The sequence below is a fragment of the Neovison vison genome, chromosome 2 (assembly GCF_020171115.1).
Source record: "Neovison vison isolate M4711 chromosome 2, ASM_NN_V1, whole genome shotgun sequence".
In the NCBI taxonomy this organism is placed as follows: Eukaryota; Metazoa; Chordata; class Mammalia; order Carnivora; family Mustelidae; genus Neogale; species Neogale vison.
Genome location: NC_058092.1, coordinates 106,924,031 through 106,949,567, shown reverse-complemented (window position 1 = coordinate 106,949,567; position 25,537 = coordinate 106,924,031). Strand labels below are relative to the sequence as shown.

Below are 25,537 nucleotides of genomic sequence, written 5' to 3'. Positions count from 1 at the left end.
TAAAATTACTGCAGAACTTTGTCTTTCTTATGTCCTTTGCTTTATTTACCATGTTGTACCTTTGGTTGTTTTCACACAGTCCTTCATGGCAGACTCTGTCTTACTGTGTTTGTTCTTCTGCAAGTATAAGAATAGTACTTCATACAAAGTAGAGGCTTTATTAATAGTGACTTTGAATTTGTAGGGAAAGACATAGTTAATATTTCAGTTTCTTCCCAGCTTATCTTCATTTTAATGCTAGGAGAACTCTGTAACTGTGGAGTGCAGCTTCTCTATAATAGGACAGCCTTATAGTCCTAAAATACAAAGTAATAAATGTTCACTCAAGAAGTTTTGAAAATATAAAAAAGTGGAAAGTTAAACGAATGCCTATAAATCTATTTTCTAAAGAAAAACAACCATTTATTCAACCAATTTCACTGAAGACCTATTATGTGCCAGATATTGTGTTAAGTATTGGAGGTAATGGGGTACCTGGAGGCTCAGTCAATTCAGTGATTCATGATCTCTGCTCAGATCTTGACCTCAGGGTCACGAGCTCAAGCCCTGTGTTGGGCTTCATGCTGGGTGTGCAGCCTACTTAAAAAAAAAAAGTATTGGAGGTAAAAGATTAAAAGATGCAATCTCTATTCTCAAAGAGCTCATGATGGGGAGAGAAGTAACTGATCATTTTAATAATAGAATAAGTACTAATGGTAGAAGCATGAACAGGATGCTGTGTGGAAGCATATTTTGTTATACATATTTTGTGTGCTCCCACAAAATTGCTTTTTTCTGAAGATATTATTTACTATTTGAGAGAAAGAGAGAGAGTGCATGTGCACACGTGCACAGCAGGGAGATGGGTCAAGACAGAGAATCTCAAGCAGACACATCGCTGAGCACCAGGGCCCTACTCTGGGCTTGATCTCACAACCCATGAGATCATGAACTGAGCGAAAACCACAAGTCAGACACTTAACTAATGAGCCACCCAGGCGCCCCTGAAACTTGCCTTTTAAAGAATTCATTTGGCAAGTATTTTAGGAAATGAAGCACCTTCTCTTATAACCTTAAGTTCTTTCTTAATAAATCTAGTTTGCTTAAGATGAAGTAAAAGTATATAAATATTTCTAGCATTTAGATTCTAGATTTAGAAGCTAATTTGCTGGAAAATACTTAGTTTTGTATAATGGATCTATGACTAAAAAGAACCCATTTTCCATAAATGGTGAGAAGGCAAAATTTGGGGTTTCCCCATTCCATTTTCACCAAATATGTTCACATTTTGTAAAAAGGAAACCAATCCTTCTTCACAATTCATATTAAGTAAAAATATGAAATAAAATGGATTCAGAGGCGAAGCTTCCGAATATGTGTGTTTTGATCAACTCACAAGGTTTGTTTCTGATAATATTAGTGTTCCCAGGATAAATATAGCACCACTCAGATCTGCAAGAACACACTTCTCATGCTGCAGAAAACCACAGAAGCGTACAGGAAATGGTACAGCTTGTAACTGCAGTACCAATATAGCCCTATCTGTGAAGCCAAAAATATACTCTTAATTCACAGGCAAAAACTGAAGCTAATGATAGATCTAATTTGTTTTCTTTCTATGGGGAATATTAATCTTGTTGCCCTTCTTCCGAAAGTGTAAAATCTACAAGTATTTTGACTTGTAGTTTAACCAAATTATGAGTCTTAATGCTTAGTAGAACACAAAATATTAATAAAATTTGAACTAAAGAAACTGTGTAAGGAAGACTAGTTGCTAAGAATGTTATCCATTTTTGTTTTCCTGAACATTTACTATTTGCATGTTTTGTCAGTTACCAATTTTTTTGTCATAATTCTTCATTTAGTGGACATATCAGGCCATGGTCCATGAACTACTGGGCATAAACAACAATCGGATTGATCTTTCCAGAGTGCCGGGGATCAGTAAAGACTTAAGAGAGGTGGTCCTATCTGCTGAAAACGATGAATTCTATGCTAACGTAGGTGGTTAAAATTTTTTTTAATTGTTTTTAGTTGTTTTTATGTAAGAAGGCCAGTATTGACTTGTTCGAATGAGAACAGATATGGGATTTTATGTGGAAGGATGATAGGCGCATCCTGTAGATAAACTATCTCAAGAGAAGCCGGAAGACTTGGATTCCGACCCTTTAACAGTGTTTTTTTTCTTCATAGAAATCACATATTTAGCTTTGTTTTTTTAAAAATTAGAACCCAATTTATTTACTTCCTTCCCTTCTATAGCCCTTTGTGAGAATAGTAATGGTATTCATCACCAGTGTCCTGGCCAATATCCAGATTTGGTCATTATAATGGAATTTTCTTGCCCTTCGATTCTGCCTTCGGGATTCTTTTTCTCTTCTTCTTTTAAATGGCCTGAAAATCAGACTCATTGATAGAATTGTGTTTCCAACTTCTTTTTTCACAGAATATGTACCTGAACTTCGCTGAGATTGGTAGCAATATAAAGAATCTCATGGAAGACTTTCAGAAGAAGAAACCAAAAGAACAGCAAAAACTAGAATCAATAGCAGACATGAAGGTAAATTGAACATGTTCATGGATGACTAACATACAAGACTTTGGAACTATTCATGTAAGCAACATTTCTGGAATATTCTCAGTCTGATTTCTGACTTGATTCATTTTGTTTGGTTTGAGACAATTTTCTATACTATTTCTCTTTAGGAAACAGTATAGTGGAAACTTCATCACAAGCCATGTACTTCTTTCCATTCTTCATTAGCATTTGGACTACTTAAAGGGTCAGTCTACTGACATGTACCAGTTCTTCTCTCTTAAAGCAGAAACAAAATGCCATGGGATTGAAAGTCGTAGATGCCTTAGTCGGGGCAGAACAATTCCTGCTTATTTTTTCCCTTCATGTAAGTCTGTCCTCAGTCAAGAAATAACAGAACCCCCAATTGCTGTTTTTCCCATGGCAGGCCTTTGTTGAGAATTACCCACAGTTTAAGAAGATGTCTGGGACTGTGTCAAAGCATGTGACAGTGGTTGGAGAGCTGTCTCGGTTGGTCAGTGAGCGGAATCTGCTGGAGGTTTCAGAAGTTGAGCAAGAACTGGCCTGTCAAAATGACCATTCTAGTGCTCTCCAGGTATCTATTCAGTCCAATTTGATGAGCACCTACTATGTGTAAGGCACTGTGCCAGGCAGAGCAAGAGATACAAAGGCAAGTAATCCTTCTTCACCAACATGGAATTTATAATCTAACAAGGAGTTGAGCCAAGAACACAGATTAATTTTATTTAAGATAGATACAGGAACCACAGGAGAAGAATAATGTGCAATAGCAAAGGTTTCAGGCAGTTAACTGGGCATTTAGGAGGGCATCCTAATCTATTAGGAAGAATACTAGACTAAAATCAGAAGATCTGGATTTTAGCCACTTGCCACCTTCTGGCTTTGTGACCTGGAGCTGTTGGCTTAATTTCTGAGCCAGTTTCTTCATCTGTAAAGTAGGTGTAATGATACTTATCTCACAGTGTTTTAAGGAAGATTTTAAAGATACAATATATGTTAAAATGCACTAAGTCTTTTATTATTGTGCTCCTGCTCTTCATTCCATGAACATGTAAATGTCTGCTACATGTACATTGTGCTATAAGGATCCAGAAGTATGAAGAAGAAAAAGATACCATCCTTTTCCTCAAAGAGCTCACACTATATAGTAGGGAAGAAAGAAATTTAAACCAGGAATTACCATGCTGTAAGTGCTATGATACTAGAGGTATTTACAAAGGGATATGGAAATACAGAGGAAGGGCAACTGTTTCCCCTAAGGATGATGCTTCTTGAAGAAAATGACAGTAGATTTGGGTCTGGACAAATAAAGAGGAGGGTACCAAACAGAGTAAAAGTAACATCAGCCAGAGAGAAGAGGGGAAATTCTTGGCAGAGAGAATGCAAGCATGGATATGTGAGGGGAGAAAAGTAAGGGAACAGAGAACAGTGCAGTGTAGCTAGTGCAGGGTCCAAGAAGAAGAATGGTCTTAGATAAGCCAGAAAGACAGCCTGAGGCCTGATTATGGCCATTGAAAGGACTTTGGGCTTTAATCGTAAAATGTTGAGAGCTATCAGAGCATTTTAGAAGAAAAGGAACATAATCAGAATCTTGCCGCAAGAAATTTACAGCATTGTTGAAGGAAAAAAACTAAAGCACAGAAACATTTATGAGGTGTTTCAAGGTAATAGTTAATTAAGTCAAAATTGTGATGCTGACTATAATTAGATTTGAGGTTATCAGGGACAATTCCGTAGAGAGGTAATATATTAAGATGGACCATCAAGAATGAATAGAATCTGGGGGAGGATTTCATTCAGGGATAACAGCAAAAGCAAAGAGGCTGAAGTATGCAGAAAATAATAAACTGTGACCTGTTGGAGAGTGGGTGTGGAAGAGAAATAGGAGATAAATTGAATCGGTAAACAGGAACCAGTTTATGAAGAGGCTTGTAAAAGGAATTTGCACTTGCTGAAATAAGCAGAGAGATCCATTGTAGGGCCATATGTAGAAAGTCGATACGATGAAAGCAGTATGTAAGGAAATTTAATAAGGATGCTTTGGAGGTGAAAAAACTGAAGTTAGGGTAGTAGACTCACAGTGATAGTACTAAAAATGTTCCATAAGGGCAAATCTGAGAGACAGTTCAAAGGGAGAAAACAATTTAGCGACAGATTGGATACAAGGATAACTAGACAGAACAAATCTAATAATTCCAAGGTTCCTGAGAAATGACATTGTGGTATCACTCGCAATAAGTCACTTAGGAATGAGAGTCCCTTGGGAGGTAGCCATTTCTAAAGCACTCACCATAAGACCATAAGAAGTGCATTTTCTTATTAATAGGACCCAGTATTCTACAACTTAGTCTCTTTCTTTCCCTCCTGCAATTCGATTTGACTTTATAAAATAAAACCAGCCTGGTATAATGGAAACAACACAGGCTTTGGAGCCAAACTGTCCTGGCTTTTATCCTGTCTCTACATACCAAAGTTTTTTTGAAAAAAAAGAAGAAAAAAAAATTACTTATTTTGCCCAAGCCTCAAAGATAAAGATTTCAAACTAATAGACTCTTACCAGGATTCAGTGAGATCTATAAAATGCTTCACATGCGGTAGGTGCTTGGTAAATGTTGATTCCCTTCCTCTAAGCATAATGCTTTAAATATATCGTGTAGCTAAAATAAAGAAATCGACCCACCTGTGGTTGCTTTAGTTATAGTGAGGTCTTTACTGGGATTTAGAATTTGTTACTTTTTGATGTTTATTAAGATTTCCTCTGAAAACACCATCAGTTTGAAAATTTTAAAGATTCTACTTGCTTGTCTTTATGAAAAGTACTTTTGTCAACACTTTGAATTTTATCCCTGTGTTCTTAAATCCTTTCAAAGAACTTTTAGGCCGATTTTATTATTTTTTAAGTTGTATTGAGTTCTAATTCTTAGATAAATGATATAAGTACTTGGTGAAAGAGTATGTAGTAAAAACTCAGCCTGTTAAAAAAAAAACAAAAAACAAAAAACCTCAGTCTGTTAGTGGTCTCACCTGCATCCTTACAGTTATTCTGTATATGCACAAATCTGGGGGAGTGGATCTTCCTCTCTTTAAAATTCAAATAAGAGCATACTTTACACATAGTTCTGTATTTTGCTTTTTCACTTAACCATGTATCTCAGAGACTGTTCCAGATCAGAACCCAAACATTCATTCTTTTTAATCACTAAAGTAGTATTCCTTTATAAAGATGGCAGTCTGTTTAACTTGACCAACTTACTTGAAACAGTACTTACTAATAACAGTTTGCAATTTTGTGGGCCTCATAGAAGTATTCCTACGAAAACTTTTTTTTTTTTTAAGATTTTATTTATTTATTTGACAGAGAGAGAGTTCACAAGTAGGCAGAGAGGCAGGTAGAGAGAGGGGGGAAGCAGACTCCCTGCCAAGCAGAGAGCCTGATGTGGGGCTGGACCCCAGGATGCTGGGATCATGACCTGAGCCAAATGCAGAGGCTTTAACCCACTGAGCCACCCAGGCGCCTCCTATGAAAACTTCTTATTTATTTTTTCCAAGAAAAAAAATTTTCTTTTCTAATTTATTAAATAAAGCAAAATGTTGTCCTATAATTATATATAATATATATTATACATATTAAATATAATTACAATTAAATATAAATTTCCTTCTGTTTCTTTATCTTTTATTTTTCCCTTTCAAACAATAGAACCAAACTTAACCACCTGCCAGTTTTAGTATCTTTATTTGTGTCTCTCTACCATACAAAAAGCAGTTAGACAAGGTTACTATAATTCCTTTCCTGGGTACTTGAACTCTAACTCATAAGAAATATGAATATTTCTTATTCACTTTAAAAGAAAAAAATACTTTAAAATATGAATTCCATTTGTAATCCACTTTATATTTTAAAAAGTTATCCTTTGAAGGTCTTCTTGCCCATGTTACTAGGGTTTTACAGTGAGCAGTTGATTTGGACTCCCCCACCATAAAGGATTTCTTTGGCAACATGACTTAAATAGTCTATAAAGGGAGCTTTTGTTTGATAATGAGTACATGCCAGGGTCCTGACCCCTAGATGGGTTATAGCATTCCTTGGCTTGACCCTAGATGATAATACGTCATGAAGTAATGAATTGAGGTTTTTGAGGAGAGATGACGTTTGCTTTACTGAATAATAACTATATCATGATGAAGGGAAAAAATTCATATATTGCTAAAAAGTAACTTATAAATTGCTGCCACTTCTAACCAGTTATCTTACAGGCTAACTAAATTTTGATTTAGAACTTTCACTAGAACCAAACTGCAACATTCTATCATTAAAACATATCTATAGCCTTGGAAAAGACTCATTTGATCAGTGAGGAAGATTTTTTTTTCATGCCCTGAAGAGATACATCTTCAGAAACTAAGCAGTTTTCCCCCATTGTGTGTCATATCATGGCTTTTCATTTAGAAGGAAGAACTATTTTTATATCCTTCTTTCCTGACCTTGGGTAAAAGACCTCAAATCATCCTATTAAAGATACATAGTAAAGACTCAATAAATACTTGTTAGAAAAATGAAGAGGAAGAGTTCTATTTGAAACAGTATAGAGCAGTGGCTAAGAGCTTGGGACTTTGATGGCTTGGGTTTGAAAATTTTATTAGTCTTTTTGTCTGTAAAATGGGGAAAAATTACAGTACTTAAAGATTTCTGTGAGGGTGCAGTGAGCTAGTATGTGTAAAGCACTTAATATGGCACCTGATTCTTACAACATTCAATAAGTAATAACTGTCACATTATCTGTATTATTATTTGATGATACATTCTGTTTTCTTTATGACATCCAGGACATTGTTTTCTAATCTACGCATCACCTCAGATCTCTTTCTCCCTGATTTCAGAAGGGTTTTCTGCTTCTCATTAAAATCATGAGAGGGGCGCCTGGGTGGCTCAGTGGGTTAAGCCTCTGCCTTCGGCTCACGTCATGATCTTGGGATCCTGGGATCCAGCCCCGCTTTGGGCTCTCTGCTCAGCAGGGAGCCTGCTTCCCCTCTCTGCCTGTCTCTCTGCTTACTTGTGTTCTCTCTGTCAAATAAATAAATAAAATCTTAAAATAAATAAATAAATTTTAAAAAATAAAATCATGAGAAAATTATTTGGGACATATTGAGATGACAATTTTACTTTGACCAGTTAAGGATAAAAATGATCATTTTCTCTCTAAACTAACATTTTGCAGTGTTTAAGACAGTGTTGACCAGCAGAAGACCTACAATAAAGCTAAATTTTATGTTGACTAGTCATTAAGGAAAAGAGTACTGACTCAGACGTATTTACGAGGCAGTGGAATTGGGTCTTGCCTACTTTCTGTCATTTCTATCATTTTTCCTAGATAAGCTCTCCACTAACACTGTTCTCTCAAACTGTTAGACTCATTTTTTATCATATCAGCATGTTGAAGGCTTCTGCCAGTTTTGTCTTGCTATTCTAATCTGCTGGCTTATAATGTTATTCATTGATGATTTTACTACATTTATGTGCTATTAGATAACATCAAGATAGAGTTCCTGTTCTGGAGGTCAAATTAAAACAAAAAATAATAAAGACTATTTTTTCTTGTGACTTCATCTGTAATTTATAAAAATTTGTTCTTTTGCTGCTTCATTATAGTTTTGGCAGAAGAAAACAGAAGAGTAGCCCAAAACAATGGAAAGATCTTTAAATATCAGAAAAGAATTGTTTTTTAATTGATATTTTTTGAGTGAGCATTAGCTCCTTTTTGAAACTTGACCTTCAGAGAATGAGTTCTTGCTTTTCTTTTTCTATTCATTGATTAGGCGTATGTGAATGTTAGAATTCAGTGAATTCTGTGTTTGAATCCTATCTTCTTAAGAGGACAATAGTTTTCTTTCACTCTACTCGGCCACTGTATTGTGAAATGTACTTTTCTCTCTTGAAAGTCTCAAGGCTTATGGAAAATTTAATAAGAAAAGAGAAACCAATAGTTCATTATGTAATTCACTCATATTTCCAACATATAAATACCACCATGTAGCAGATACCTGCTGTGTAATCAGAAGTCTCAGATTGTTTTCTCCTCTTGTCTGGCTAGTACCCTGGAATGTCAATATAACGTATGCCACTGGCAGTCAAGTTGATGAGTCAAGTAGCCATGAGTGAAATGTTCAAAATTAAGTCAGGGATCCAGTCAAACAAAAATGCCCTTCTTCAAGGACTTATATAACCAAACGAGAAGAAAGAACTTAGCTTGTACCTACATGTTTCCTTTCATGAGTAAATAGATAAACCTAGCTGGAACACTGACCTGAGTCATGGGTTGGGTCCTATGGGATCAAAAGTAAGCAAAGTAATCTACTCAAAGTAATCTTGGATCATACCCCACAACGTCCTCTAGAAAGAGTGAAGAGTCAAGCCAGGGACTCTACATACAAGCACTAGATCTCAAGGAAGACAAGTGTATTCTTTACTGGGAAACACCAAGAGTCAAGATGCAAGTGAAAGTAGTTAGAAAGGGAACAAGAAGGGTGCGGGCTGATTGGGGCAGTCTTTGTCCCTATACCAGTTGTGTGGTTTCAGCAAATCTGAGAAACCGAGTAGATATAAGGTAAAAAGAGTGATCCCAAGGGCAGGAATTGAAACATTGTGCTATTTAAAAAGTGGCAAAAGAGATCCCAGTTTAAAGATGTTTTAAACTGGGTGCCTGTGGCTCAGTGGGTTAAGCCTCTGCCTTCGGCTCAGGTCATGATCTCAGGGTCCTGGGATCGAGTCCCGCATCAGGCTCTCTGCTCCTCAGGGAGCCTGCTTCCTCCTCTCTCTCTGCCTGCGTTCTGCCTGCCGCTCTGCCTACTATTCTGCCTACTTGTGATCTGTCAAATAAGTTAAAATCTGTTTGATTAAAAAAAAAAAAAGATATTTTAAACTTAGGCTACTTGAGTATTCTTACTTGATAATAATTTGTATTCTGAAATTTCTTCATATTATGATAGAAACACAAAGTGGCAAATTTGAGCAGATATTCTAAATAGTCTGTATTCTGTGATTGCTCTGGAAAGGTTACTGCAATACTGCAAAAGAAAAAAAAAGTAAGGAAATTCTTTTGACTGTAGGGTTTAAATCTAAAAAAGGGAAATGTCTTCCCTTTTGATTCCTTAAAGATAATGCTAGGGAAATATTCACTCAGAAAAGCAACAATAGAAATCCTACCCAAAGACCTTCCTACTTGAGAGCCACCTGGGAGGTTCCCCCATGTCATCATAGTCCTCTTTGGTGTGAACAGAAGAGTTCTTAAACACTAGGCCTGGTTGTTGTGAAGTATTAAAAAGATCAGGTATGTGAAAGCTTCTCATAAGTTGTAAAGTTCCATTTGGATGTATGTCCTCAGACTCTAGTGCCCTCCAAGGCTCTTGCCAGTCTTTCAACCCAACCCATTCCTTTCTCTGATTTCCATATTCCTGTTAAGAGCATCTCCTCTTTTAGTCTCCCAGACTAATTCTAACACTTAACGGATTCTTTAGGGTCTTTTGCAAATGTCACCTTCGTCATGAAGTCTTTCTTGGCTCCTCAGGAACCAGATGTACTTTTCTTCACTCTGTGTCCCCTTCCCCGCATTGTGCTGATTCTTTCTGTTTCTTGGGGGGTTTTTTTCCCCCTGCATATATATATTTCTGTTATAATACCACATATGTTTTCCTGTAAAACCTCCTCCCATTCTGTAAAATTATGTACTAAAAATAAACAAGTGTTTTGGGAAAATAGGTTTATAAGCAGGTCACTTAAAATCTGTGTAACTAAAAAAAAATCTATATAACTTTGTAATCAAAGCCCTAATAAAAGTAGTGACAATCCTAACAAAAATTTAGTGCAGCTAAATCTCCACAGGCATTGCACCTAGAAATATACTCTGTCCATCCTTTGTAGCCTTCCTTATTCCTGGGATTTACATTTTATTCTTCAAGATGTAAGGACAGAAAAACTTCTGCTTCTCATACAAACTAGTTTCACCAAAATTAAAAATACAATATGGGAATATCAGTCATTTTGTTGCTTTTTAACTCAGAGAAATATCTTTGCATCCATTTTATTTGCACTTGCCCTTTCCCAAGATAGCTTAATACAGTGGAAAATACAACAGTTCTTCAAGCTACAAAACCAGCTACTTCTTGCAGAAAACTCTTGTGTAGGATTTATGTCCTTTTTTCTTAACATAGAGTTAAAGCTTCCTCTTAAAGAGGAAGCTTGACCCTATTCCCTTCTTAATACTAACATGCTGGAAAAACTGCATATAAACCATTATACCTTCTGTGTTAAACTGACACCATTCCCATATTTAATGATCTTGTACAGTTAAAGTGCATTCAAGAAGTGTAGCAGAATAGGCTGTAATTGTTTCATTCCCCTTCACCTTCTTGTCTGTGAACTCACTAAGGACAGAAACTGTGTCTTAACACCTCTCTATCCCCTCCAGTGCCTGGCATAGTGCCTTATCCTTGGAAGGGAATAACAAAGTAGTTCTTGGCTTGAATTAATTTGTTCTGCTGCATAATAAACATAAATATTATACTATGGGGAAGTTCCTTAATGTGAGGATTGGCAAAACCTAAATGATTTTGTCTGGCTTCCTTTTCTGTCAATACCTGCCCTGTTAGGATCACAGGTGTTCAGTTTAGAGATTACATGCTACATACTCATATCTCTGAAGGCCATAAGGAGACATATTGTTACATCTGATGGTTCTTGGAGATTAAGCCCCATCAAAACTACCAACTTGTCTCCCATTTCACTGGTCAGTCAGTAATGCTAAGCAGTAGTTTTGCAAGGCAGTGGGTCAGTTCTTTTATGTGCTTTGTTGATTGAAATGGTGGAAATGGTATATGTTCCTTGTTTCAGCAAGGAAGCTGCAGGCTTTCCCACCTGAGACTATAGACTGTCTCATCAAAGGAAAGAAAGAAGGAACTATCCATAGTTAAGTTCATTTTTGTCCTAAAGCAATTGCAATGGGAATTTTTTTCCTTGTTTAATTCTTACCTTAGGCAAAGGCATTCAGTTTTTTGTAGTTGAAACTAATGCTAAACCTGTAACTTGTACATTGCCGTAGTAGTTATCTTAGTCATGAACTCCAGTGCATCACTGCCATTCAATAATTATTAGACCTAAGATCTTATACATCACTTAGGTGAAGGGGGATAAATATCAGCTCTTTCTTTTTTCAGAACGTAAAGAGGCTCCTGCAGAACCCCAAAGTGACAGAGTTTGATGCTGCCCGCCTGGTGATGCTTTATGCTCTACATTATGAGCGACACAGCAGCAATAGTCTACCAGGACTAATGATGGACCTCAGGAATAAAGGTGTTTCTGAGAAGTATCGAAAGGTAACCATTTCTATATTAATCCCCACCAAATAGCTAGCAACTTGAATATTATATTCTTAGCTCTGACAAATGAGAACTCATACTGGGTGTTTTTTTTTTTTAAGATTTTATTTATTTACTTGACAGAGATCACAAGTAGGCAGAGAGGCAGGCAGAGAGAAAGGAAGGGAAGCAGGCTCCCTGCCGCCCCTGAGATCATGACCTGAGCCGAAGGCAGAGGCTTTAATGCACTGAGCCACCCAGGCGCCCCCCCCATAATGCTTTTACTTCCAGAAATATATAACTTTGTCCTCTCATATCTTCATTTCCTTAATAAAGGCATTTTCTTATGAAGTGAGTTTCCTGATCCCCAAGCAATAAGAGGTGATTTCCCTTTTTTTCCTAATAGCTTGTGTCTGCAGTAGTTGAATACGGTGGTAAACGGGTCAGAGGAAGTGACCTCTTCAGCCCCAAAGATGCTGTGGCTATTACCAAGCAGTTCCTCAAAGGATTGAAGGTACGGCGTGTTCTCTGTACTCCTAAATGTGAATCAGTGGAGGCCCCTGCGTCCGAGGGTGAATAAATAAGATCTTCAGAGTAACTTCAGGATTGCTGCTGATTTAGTACTATGTCAGTTAAATGAAATTAAAGCAGATGTCCTCCCAAACGCTTTCTATATTGGAACAGTATCAGCATTGGACCAAACAGCTGAACAGGGAATAATAGAATATTTCCAGGAAATATCCCAGAGTAGAAAACAGTTGTATTAGTTATAGCTGTTTTACTCCATTTGTTTATCATTTAAGATTTGTTTGGTAGTCTTCTTGGAAGAATATTAAAGATGAAGCAAACAACTGTAGATCTTTTAAAATTACTATTTTCTTAAAATGGCAAAAAAAATTAGTTTTAATCTGCAAGCCTTTCCTTCATTTCCAGAAATGTTTCCATTTTCTTGAGTGTTTCCAGATTCCTTTTCTGTGTGGTCTTTTCCTCCTACTTGCTCTATCTATCATATAACATTTTCACAAAAGGGTAAGAATCACTGAAAAAATGATAAAGAATTTAAGCAATTCCGTTTTTGAGATTCTTTTATAATAGCTAGGCTTAAATTACAAAGTATTTTTATGAGATTAGAACATTTCTAATTGATGAAAAGAAAATTTTAAATTATTTAACCATAAAATTCCCATTTGAATCCATCCTGTGAAATCCCTATTGAGTGCCTATCCTTCTCTCATGAGTATCACTAACTGTTATATTCCAAGTTTCCTGAAAATGATATAAGAATCATCTTCCCCTGTCTTAGGGAGTAGAAAATGTGTATACTCAACATCAGCCGTTCCTACATGAGACCCTGGACCATCTCATCAAAGGCAAGCTTAAGGAAAATGTGTACCCTTATCTAGGCCCCAGCACACTCAGAGACAGGTAAGGTAACCAAGATATCAATAATGAAAACCAGAAATACTAATAATATAGGAAATGTGGAGTATGGTAAGAAACAACTAAGATGTTGCTGCTCTACTCCTCCTTCCACTGTTGTTTCAGTTTTGAGAATCTTCTGGTTTTACATGTCATGGTTAGATATAAATTCACCTGCTAAGCCCGCAGGATTTTCTTTTGGAATAAAGAAAACAGGTGTTTTGAAGTATCCCAAATACTTGTATTCTGTCCTTTGGTATCAGATGAGTTTATTTATGCCATTTAAGGTTGAGTTCCATGGCATTTAATATTTGGAGTTTCAAACATAACAGCCAAATATAGATCTGCTGCTTGGTTGCCTTCCAGAGCAGGTTGTTACTATTTTTGGTGAGGACTGGACTTTGCCAAATGTGGCCAGCATACAACTGAGACCTAATTAACAGAGGCCATTTGTTACACAGAATCAAAGGATGGCTTGCTTTTGGGGTATTAACTGAAGGAAGCAATTAATTGTCATTTTAATTCAGTGGTCTGCCAGGTTTTGTTTTGTTTTGTTTTAAAGATGGTATTTATTTATTTGACAGAGAGAGACACAATGAGAGAGGGAACACTAGCAGGGGGAGTGGGAGAGGGAGAAGCAGGCTTCTCGCGAAGCAGGGATCCTGATGTGGGGCTCGGTCTCAGGACCCTGGGATCATAACCTGAGCTGAAGAGAGACACTTGAGCCACCCAGGTCCCCCTGTCTGTCAGTTTTAATAAAAGAAAACTCCAGATCAACTTACTTAGACCAACCTGAAATTTTAAATATGCACAAAGTCTACTTTGTTACAAATTATATTATGTATTTTTTTTAACTGGGACCACATATTACAAAAAGCCTAATATATGTAATGGAATCCTATCGGATAGATTGATGTGTGAATTATTACTATTGGTAGAATTCTTCTATTATTTTAGCTAATCATAACCTAAGAGTCTTGGAAGAATAGTGTTTTATATATATAATAAACTTCTGAAAGGAAAGGGTGACTCTTTCATACGATAAAATGTTTTTTTTTTCCAATTTGTTCTTTTACAAAAAACAAAACTAATTTGGTAACAGAACAGAAAAGAAAGATCTTTTAAAAAATCCAAGGTTGAGGGGCGCCTGGGTGGCTCAGTGGGTTAAAGCCTCTGCCTTCGGCTTAGGTCTTGATCCCAGGGTCCTGGGATCGAGCCCCACATCAGGCTCTCTGCTCAGCAGGGAGCCTGCTTCCTCCTCTCTGTCTGCCTGCTTGTGATCTCTGTCTGTCAAATAAATGAATAAAATCTTTAAAAAATTTTTTAAAATCCAATGTTGAGAGGCAGAATATCTGGAGTTAAATTCAGACAGTACATTCATTCAGATAAAATGTTTAAGGACCTTGATGTCAAGATTCAGAAATACCAGCTAAGTGAAAAGTACACAAACCAGCCTAAAGCTATTTACCTATCATAGAGGCTTTTCAAAAAACAGTATCATTCTTTTAACTGACCTTCTAATTAATGTATGACAAAAGTAAAAATAGCACTTTTTTATGAATTTCATTTAGGAGTTATCAAACAGGAAATTAGTTATGTATTGCTAAAGAGACACCATAGACCACCAAAAAAGTATATTGTGTATGTTAGTTCATAACAGCAAACCTTTCTAATTTGGGTGATTTGTTTCCAAATAAAGCTCAAAATGATGCTTTTCCAACAAAATGCACATTTATCAGTTGTCAGCATCTGTTAGCATTTGTCACTGTTACCTAAATACAGATATAGTTAATAATTCAATTGCTCCGTCCTTTATGTAACAAATATTTATTGAGTGTCTTCAATATATCAACAACTGTTGTAAATGCTGGGGAAATAGAACAGGAGAGACAGGTTACCTGCCCTTAAAGGGACTTACATGAAGGAGACAATAAGCTAGTAAACAAACAAAGAATATAATTTGAATAAAATAAGTACTATTGAGGAAATAAGCTACAAAGTAACTTTATAGAGGTCAGGGGGCTGCTTTTAATGGAGAGAACCTCTCTGAGGAAATGCTATTTAAGATGAGCTTTGAGGGCGCCTGGGTGACTCAGTCATTGGGCATCCGCCTTCAGCTCAGATCATGATCCCAGGGAGGGTCCTGGAATTGAGGCCCCCATCAGGCTTCCTACTCAGCAGGAAGCCTGCTTCTCCCTCTCCCACTCCCTCTGCTTGTGTTCCCTCTCTCACTATGTCTCTCTCTGTCAAATAATAAATAAGATCTTGGGGGAAAAAAAAAGATGAGTTTTGAATTAAAAGACAGAGCCAATCACAAAACAAGAGAAAAAGCATCCGAAGCAGAGGGAACATCTGAGCAAAGGCCTTGAAGATAGAACTTGGCAAGTTCATGGAATAGAAAGAAACCCAGTGTGGTTGGGGCATAGTGAGTAAGGAGGAAATAAGTTGAAAAAATAAGTAGGGGCTGGATTACATAGGGTTTTAAAAAGGGTTTTAAATTTTAAATGTCAGAGTAAACCTCTGAAGAGCTTAGCATATAGGTGACATGAACTGAATTACTTATTAAAGGATCACCTTCTAGAGAGTTGGGTTTTTTGGGGGGTTTGGTTTTTGGTTTTTGGTTTTAGAATGGATTTTTGAAGGCAAAAATAGAAGTAGGGAGACTACTTAGGAAGCAGTTGTAATAGTCCAGGTAAGGAATGAAAGAGGTTTGGATAAGGAGGCTAGGAGAGAAAGAATCAATAGACTTATTTAATAGAGTCATCTACTCCACTAAAGAGACTATATACTTTTACCCTCTTACCATAGAGTAAAAGTCAAGAATAACTCTCAGATTTGGGAGGAGTAGGGTAGGAATCAAGTTGTTAAGTTGTAGATGTAGATATACATGTAGATAACAAGTAGAAATGTTAGATAATAAATTGGGAGTCAACCAGATTTTGGTGATATTTAAAGCTATGGGATATAAGATATATAAGATCACTTAGGGAGAGAGCATAGAAAGAGGAAAGAGAGCCCAGGACTGAGCATTGAGTGGAAGACATGGAGCCAGAAATGGAGACTGAGGAGGAGACAGAAAGGTAAATGGAAAACCAGGAGAGCATAGTGTCATAAAGACCAAGAAGCAAGTGGTAACCTGAGTCTGGTCTTCTGAGGTAAAGCTGCAAACAGTGAGGAATCCATCAGATATGGCAACATGAAGGTCTCTGGTGACCTATTTCCTAGTTTCCACGGGACTGGAAATAATTATAATACAAATTACAGTTACAGGATATAAGATAAAATAGAGATAACAGGGGCACCTGGAGGCTCAGTGGGTTAAAGCCCCTGCTTTCGGCTCAGGTCATGATCCCAGGGTCCTGGGATCGAGCCCCACATCGGGCTCTCTGCTCAGCGGGGAGCCTGCTTCCTCCTCTCTCTGCCTGCCTCTCTGCCTACTTGTGATCTCTGTCTGTCAAATAAATAAATAAAATCTTAATAAAACTATGGACTCTGAAAAACAATCTGAGGGGTTTGAAGTGGCGGAGGGGTGGGAGGTTGGGGTACCAGGTGGTGGGTATTATAGAGGGCACGGCTTGCATGGAGCACTGGGTGTGGTGAAAAAATAATGAATACTGTTTTTCTGAAAATAAATAAATTGGAAAAAAAATCTTTAAAAAAATAGAGATAACAAATGTATGTAACACTTTTAAAGAAATTTTGCATGAAGGTGTCAGAGAGATGGGTGGTAGCTAGGAGAGAGTGTGTGCTCAAGGGAAAGAGATTCTAGAGCATATTTGATGAGACTGTAATAAGAATTACCCTAAAGAAAGCAAAATTGAAAATGCAGAAGAGAAAGAGGAACTGCACAAGTGAAGTCTGTAGGGGATCCAGAGCATAAGCAGAGGAGCCGGGATGCCTGGGTGGCTCAGTTGGTTAAGCAGCTGCCTTCGGCTCAGGTCATGATCCCAGCGTCCTGGGATTGAGTCCCACATCGGGCTCCTTGCTCAGCAAGGAGCCTGCTTCTCCCTCTGCCTCTGCCTGCCATTCTGTCTACCTGTGCTCACTCTCTCTCCCTCTCTCTCTCTGATAAATAAATAAAATCTTTAAAAAAAAATAACAGAGGAGCCTTTGATAGAAACAGAAGTACTTTCTTCTTTTTAACAATTTTGATGGTGAGAATATGGGACCATCTAAGCTGATTGCTTCTATTTTCTCAGTAAAATACGCTGTCTACTTATCAACAAGATAGTGGGTAAAAAGAGGAAACATTGCGAAACTGTCATCTTGCAGACCAGGAATTCAATTTACTAAGGAAATGTAGGTAGGACTTCTAGCCAAATTGAGTGCCCATTTGAGTTTTATGGTCATATATTTAAAATAGTGGGGTGCCTGGATGGCTTAGTCAGTTAAGTGAAAGACTGTTTATTTCAGCTCAAGGCATGATCTCAGGGTCTTGAGATCTAGTCCCAAGTGGGCTCCACGCTTGGTACAGAGTCTGCTTATCCCTCTCCCTCAGCCCCTCCCTCCCCAAATCAATAAAAAAGTAAACAAAAATCTTTAAAATAGAGACCATGAACCTAGTTGTGTGGTTTTCTCCAGTAACTTTTGGCTATACTGGATTAAATGAGGATAAGGCTGGTAGCTAGGCACAACCTGGATTTGGGGAATTGAAAACAGAAGGAGGGTATTGGACGGTAAATAAAGTATTGTTGAGTGAATTAGTGGTCTTGATGAGGTCAAGGAATATAATAGTAGAAGTATTAGTTTAGGTGAATTAGAAGTTGAGGAGGTGGTTATTGAAGAAAGAGATCTTGAATTCAAGATGTCACAGTGCCACAGCTTGCATGGAGCACTGGGTGTGGTGAAAAAATAATGAATACTGTTTTTCTGAAAATAAATAAATTGGGGAAAAAAATCCACAATAAAAAAAAATGAATACAAAAAAAAAAAGATGTCACAGTGCAAATGCTTATTAGTAAAAGAGTTTATGTTATAATCACGGGTGTTGGTTATGTGGGATGGAAGAACAGATCATCTTGGGTGAGAAGACCAGGCTGTGAGATGAGTAATCCACATCAACGTGAAAGTCACTGAAAATCCTGAAAGGAACAACAGTGACAAGGAGGACAGTAAACCAGAGCGAAAGTCTTCAGGGAATAAGAGAGTGACCAGGAAAGGAGGTCAGGAGAAAAGAGTGCAACTGCATCGTGAGCTGCTAACATAACAGAGACATTGAAGAAGGCAGCAAAGTTGGTTGCGAAACAACAGGAGGGAACACAGAAGATACCTGTGCCACCTTCTGGCCCTGCTTAATAGCAGGTAGACCGCAGAGGCCTTGAAAAGACCTACTGAACGATTCTGCTTCTATAAGTTTGCTGTTTAGATATATTGTGCAAGTACACAAAGACATATAAATAAGGATAGTTACTGAAACATTATTTGTAACAGTTAAAAAAAAAAAAAAAGCCCAAAACGAGCTAAATATCCATCAATAGAGGACTGGTAACCTAAATTATAGTACAGTGCTATGCATTCTTAAAAAGTGCACAACTCTTCATGGGGTGATCTAAAAACTTTCTAAGATACATTGGATAGAAAAGCAGAATGCTATAATATCCCTTTTGTGTAAAAAAAAAAAAAACCCAGTCTAAGCATAAAAGCTATTAAATACACATGTGTATATAAGCAAGTCTGCTCAACTGTACATATATACATTGTATGTAATATATATATATATATATGCAAGCACACATATGTTTATGTATACTGTGAATATTTTGGAAAGAACAAGGAAGTGTTAATAGTGGCTACCTCTGGATATTGAGGCAGTAGTTAGTTGTATACATACCTATTTTGCCCATTAGATACTGATATTGTATTAAGTATCATAATCTTGAAGTAAGAACTAGGTTTTATAGTATTTGGGTTTTTCACAATATTTAACACAGGTGTTTGATAGGTGTCAAGTTCTCATGTAGGCATCTATAACCATTGCTATGACAAGGTTTACAGTTGGAAAATTTAAACCAGAGAATAAATTTGGTTGATGTTACCAGAAAATTTGGATTTTTACAGTTTGCCAGTGATGCTCCATTGTATTTTGGCTCTACATCCCCTTGGCCTCACTCTCAGTTCTAGCCATTGTCTTGGATCATCACTTTGAGGATAGTCATTGATTTTAGTCATCTTTGTAATAATTTAAGTCTCATCATGATAGAATTCCTTGTTTATGTTTTTATTGGGAAGTATCAAAGGATATGTGGCAAGAATACAACTTTGAAAATAGGAACGCCTATAGAATTGTTTTAGCCCTTAGCTATTAAATATGTGGTTAACCTGTTTGGCAGTATAACCATATCTACAAATGGAGTTTTGATCTTTCTTCTGTAGATGGGACTCCCACCTATCCTATTTATTAGCAGGCTCATTTTTCCTTCTCACTCCAGAATTGTTCCTTGTCCCTCATAAAAACAAGCAACTCAAACATTTGGCGAGAAAACGGAAGCTCTCTGGTCAGGCATTCCACAGTCAATTCAAAAAGGAAGTACTTTTTTACATTTACACAAATGTAGTGGAATCTTGTTGCAGCAGTTCATTTTGTTTCTATAAAGACAGCATCAGCCTGTTCTCCTACAGTAAATGCTCTTTAGATCTTTATATCTCTAAGAACTCAAAAATTTTAATTTTAGCCATAAGTATAATGGTCCACAAAGTAGATAAAATATTGCCTCTTAAAAGTGTAAGATTTTCTACTTAGTTTATTCATTTATAGAAGTAAGGATTTCCAAAACTTTTATATGTGAAAAAAAATTTTTTTAATAAAACAAGATGTAAATTGGTTGAGTTCTCAAGGTGTCCTTGTATATCTATATGCAGCATGAATTGGCTGCTGTTTTCTATCTAATGTATGCTGCCTGTGTTAATTAATGCTTTCGGTTGCAATAATGAATTGCAGAGCACAGGAACATGTGTACAAAGAATTGAACTTGTGTATTCCACGTAGTTTCAGTCATTGTGTAAAAATGATTTGTGTATTTTGCCATTGGCCTCATCAGAACATCAACTTTTAAAATTCACCAGGGAAAGGAAAGAAAAGGAAAAACGTTAGGGTTGGTTATCTTTGTTTTTGTTTTTTTTTTTTAAATTTCCCCATCAATGTTCCTCTTTAAGCCAGCTTGAATAAGTAGTAGGAGGTTCAGGAACACACTTATTAATGTTTTCATAACCAAACGTGACACAGTCATCTTTGTTAGGTACACAATTAAGTCGAGCTGTAAGTCTATCCCAGTGTCTAAGTTTTGTCCTTATATTCATATAACCGACACCCACAGTTACCATCTGCGACATTTTTCTTCCCTCTCCAGTAATAGGAAAACACTCCGGCACCCTGAATTATCAGACTAAAGGATAGAGTTCTCAGGCTCTTCCAGGAGCCTGCTTGAGTTTCTTCCTTCCCAGTGCTTGCCTTTCTTTTCCACAAGAGACAGACGGACTCTTCCAGCAGACTGTGGGGAGAGGGCAGCTGTAGAGAAGCCACATCTCTTTTCCAGGATGATCCTTGTTCGTGTGACTTCCCAAGTTCGTTGACTTCCCAGATCAGGAGCCCAAAAATGTTACTGTCTGCTTCCTCTCATCCGTCCCTGTACCCCTGCAAGGGAGAAACTTCCTTCCCTTCTTCTTTTTTTTTTTTTATTTATTTTTTTATTTTTATTTATTTTTTTTAAAAAAGATTTTATTTATTTATTTGACAGAGAGAGATTACAAGTAGGCAGAAAGGCAGGCAGAGAGAGAGAGGAGGAAGCAGGCTCCCTGCAGAGCAGAGAGCCCGACATGGGACTCGATCCCAGGCCCCTGAGATCATGACCTGAGCTGAAGGCAGCGGCTTAACCCACTGAGCCACCCAGGCACCCTCCTTCCCTTCTTCTTAATGAAATAATCTATGCAATTCATGAGTATGTACTCCAGGTAAACTGCATAATGAGTGTCAGCCTAGAGTTGCCCCTCAACATAAAGAGTACTGCATATGGAATCTCACAGTAAAAAAATACTCACTTTCTGAGAATAGAATTTCATTTCAGCTTTGAGGATTTTACTACTCCTGAACGCCACTGCCTTTTTTTTTTTTCTGTCTCCACCTAGGCTGACACCCAGATAGTTACAACACAGACCAAACAATTGATAGAATGTCTTCGGTCTTTTTGGTAGCACATTCTTGCAACATTGGATTTTTTTTCTCCATTCTCCACATCTTTAATGAATATTAAACCAATTATGTCTATATTTGAGATGTCAATATTATCTCAGCTCATTGGTACCTCTAGAACCAATATAATGGGAAGAATTAAAAATGGACATTCTTTGAAATTTGGTGTTGAAAAGAAATTGTATCTATCCATGAGGGTAATACTATGATAAAGGTTGCAGAGACTCTTGTCAATATTTAAAATTATAGCCAAATGTGGCTTCGTTGATCCTCTTACGAAGTCTATCCCTGAAGAGTCTGACAAGAGCTGAATTTGGGTTTTAGCTGTTACTCCCTTTCCCCTTCTGTAGAAAGATTAGTCAGAACTGAAACAACACCTATCAGTTGGAGAAAAAGAAGAGAACCTGTATTTTGCCTGAGTATTCAGTACCTGAGTAATTTAGAGTTCATCATACTCAGTGGAAAAATATTACTATCATAATCATGCAACATTTTCTAAGCAAATGACCTTTCTCAGCAAGAGAAAGCTGGCCAGTGACTGGAGGCAAGGACTTGAAGGGAAAAAAAACCTTGATGGTGTAGAGTATTTTAGTGATTTGGGTAATGCTTTCCTGTAAGCTACAAAGAGCCTCTCTCCCTGCAGCCTAAAGCACTAGATTACTATTGGATTAATAATTTAGCTTTAAGGTTGGTACCTACTTCTCTATGATACTAGAGGAAATCACACAATTACAGAATAGTGCTACTACAAATTCATTGTTTCTAAACTCACTTGGGCCTTCCCAGATACCAAACTTCTATGCATCCTTAATTCTTTCTCTTTGTCTCTTTCTCCACATCAGTTTTGAATGTTTGCCATTTTCTCCAAATCACCTAACCCACCCCAGCCCATAGCAGTGTTTCCTAGAGAAAAAAAATGAATCTGCCAGACATTAACTCCCTCAGTGTCTAGCCCCCATATTTATAAACTTACTTACATATATCTTCCTTTATGTCCTTCCTCCATTCTAAAGGAAATACATCCTTTTTTTCCTATTTAGAGCTAATCATTCCGTCAGTGCTCTAGTTTTAGACTCCTACCATCTCTTCTGAAGCCTTCCTATATTGATTATTTGCTTGCTCCCTCTCTCTCCCTGCCTCCTATATTTTCAACTTCTCATCTAACTACTTTCCCACAGACTACAAGCGTACTTGGGTTTCTCTTACTGTTAAACAAACAGTAAGTATAAGACCCTTGAACCTGGATGTTCCTCTAACCTTTCTCCTTTCTTTCATAGTCAGGCTTCCTGGACAAAGTCACTGTCTTCGTCAATCCACGCATCCTGGCTTCTTACTCCACTATAATACACCAAGACTTCTCTTACAAATTCATATACAACAACATGTGCAGTGTCTCTTTCAGTCCTCACCTTATTTATTACCCCACTGTTCATTTCCACAGTTAACCATTCAGTTCTTCTTGAAAGTCACTTGTCCCTTGGCCTCTCCCTTCTGGTTCTCCTCCTACCTTTCTGACAATTTCCTTCTCAGTTACCTTTGCTGGCTCTTCATTGTGTTTGTCCTGTAGCTGTTAAACACTCTCCAAAGCTCTGTCTTTTGATTCTCTTCTCATTGTACGTGATCTCCCTAGATCAAACTCATCTATTTCCATGGCTTCAGCTGTCACCTATATTCAGGGAAATCATTGGGCCTCAATGTCCAGATACATGTTTAGTGGACATCTCTGCTGAGATGTTCCACAGTTATCTCCAACACATATTTTTTCTTACTTTCAGGAAATCAATCTTGCTTTTTTTCCCTTCAAACCTTAACCACTACACCTAGTCACCAAAACCAGAAAACTTAAAGTTATCATAGACTGTTCCTTTATTATCATCTTCCACATTTAATTATTGACCAAATATTGAAGAGTCCCCCGCCCCCTTTTTTGGGGGGGTCTCCTATATCCAGTCCCTCCTCTCCACTCCTGGTATTTCTTTCTGGAAGTATTACAGTGGCCTTTTGTTCTCCAGCTTTTCCCACCTGTTGCCCCCAATTCATTCTCACACAGTTGCCAAAATTGTCCTTCAAAAAAGCAAATTTGAGGCAACCCTCTTGGATCCCCTTCCCTTTTCAGGAGCTTTGTACTGTCACTCAATAAACTTTGCTTTGTGGATCTCCAAAAAAAAAAAAAAAAAAAATTGATCACAGTAACCTGTTAAAACCCTTCAGTGACTCCCCCATGACATATAAGACTCAAGGCCTTCCACGGTCTGGCCACTGCTTATTTCTCCCTCTTTCTCTCACTATGTCTCTGATTTATCTGCTTCATTCCACAGGAGTTAAGAGACTTCAAAATTTTTATCCTAAGCAACTGAAAAAATAGATTGGCCATCAACTAAAATGGGAAAAGCTATAGGTGAAACAATGGGGGAGATAAGGAATTTGAACATTTGAACTGAGAAATTTCTTAAACATCCAAGTAGAAATGTCTAGTAGATAGATATTTAAGCCTGGCATTTAGGAGGCAGTGCTCTATCCAAGAGAGACAGAGATAGAGATTTGGGTGTCACCAGCAGAGAAATGTATTTAAAGCCATACAACTTGGGTGTGATCATTTAGGAATAATCAGTAAGTTTAATAGAACTTTCTACAGTGATGGAAATGTGCTCTATCTGTGCTATATTATAAGGTAGTCATTAGCCACATGTGACTGTTGAGCACTTGAAATGTGGCTAGTTCTACTGAGGAACTGAATATTTTATTTTATTTTACTTAATTTAAATTTTAAATAGCCATATGTGGCTAATGGTAACTACATTGGGCAAAGTAGATCTAGAGAGTAAGTGTAGATGAAGAAGAAAGGAAGACCAGTGACTCCGCCATTAAGATATCAGGGAGCCTGGGTGGCTCAGTGGGTTGGGCCGCTGCCTTCGGCTCGGGTCATGATCTCGGGGTCCTGGGATCGAGTCCCGCGTCGGGCTCTCTGCTCAGCGGGGAGCCTGCTTCCCTCTCTCTCTCTCTCTGCCTGCCTCTCCATCTACTTGTGATTTCTCTGTCAAATAAATAAATAAATAATCTTAAAAAAAAAAAAAAGATATCAGGGAGATAAGATGAAGCCATCAAGGGGCACTGAAAAAGAGCAACTAATGAAGTGAGAAATCCAAGAATGTGACGTCTTGGAAACCAAGTGAAGAAGGTATATTGAGGAAGAACAAGTGATCAACTTAATCAACTTAATCAGCTTAGAAGGACCAAAAGCCTTGATAATACATGGTGCTGAAAGGATGTGGAGAAACAGGCATTTTCCTGAGTTGCTGGTGGAATGATAACTGTGGAGCAATTTGGTGATATCCGCCAAAATTTAAAATGCACACTAGATCCAAGATAAGGGTAAGGAGCGGAACGATGCACATAAAATGCTTTTATCTGTGTGTGTGTGCGTGCGCGCTGTATGTACATGTACCTATGTGTGGTGTGTATATGTGTTTGTGAATATGTATTTATACATATATTTACTTACATATACACATATATAATATCTCTGAAAGGACACATAAGAGACAAGTGGTAGTGTTTGCCTCTACATTGAAACTGAAGTGCAGGAGCACCATGGTGGGAGGGAAACTCACTTTTTTTTATAGTATATACCCTTTTGTGTTTTATATTATATGCAAACATTTATCTAGTCAAAAATAGTATATTTTAAAATAATTAGGGTGCCTGGGTGTTTTAGTCGGTTAAGCTTCCACCTTCAGCTCCAGACATGATCCTGGGGTCCTGGGATCAAACCCCACATCAGACTCCCTACTCAGTGGGGAGCCTGCTTCTCCCTTTGTCTCTTCCACTACCACTGCTTGTGTTCTCTCTCTCACTCACTCACTCTTAAATAAATAAAATATTTTTCAAAAAATAAAATAGTAAAAATGATTATAGAATATATAACAGTAGGTAACTCCTAAGCATTGTAGTACTAAATACATTGTTTCAAGTAAGTAGTCTTAAATGTTTGTTTTTTCTTAAAAAGTAAATTTGTGGGGTGCCTGGTGGCTTGGTCAGTTGGGCAT

At 37.4% G+C, this 25,537-nt stretch overlaps 1 protein-coding gene across 2 annotated transcripts in view; it reads left to right on the top strand.

The window, feature by feature from the left end:
- Positions 1-25,537, top strand: part of VPS45 (vacuolar protein sorting 45 homolog) — a 70,392-nt gene that overhangs the window by 12,372 nt on the left and 32,483 nt on the right. The window contains exons 8-13 of one of the 2 annotated variants that reach the window (XM_044239148.1): positions 1,845-1,979; positions 2,426-2,539; positions 2,943-3,110; positions 11,747-11,905; positions 12,294-12,401; positions 13,191-13,312. In XM_044239148.1, the coding sequence (XP_044095083.1) occupies positions 1,845-1,979; positions 2,426-2,539; positions 2,943-3,110; positions 11,747-11,905; positions 12,294-12,401; positions 13,191-13,312 (806 nt within the window). The remainder of the gene's footprint in view (positions 1-1,844; positions 1,980-2,425; positions 2,540-2,942; positions 3,111-11,746; positions 11,906-12,293; positions 12,402-13,190; positions 13,313-25,537) is intronic. The other variant, XM_044239149.1, reaches the window with a different exon arrangement.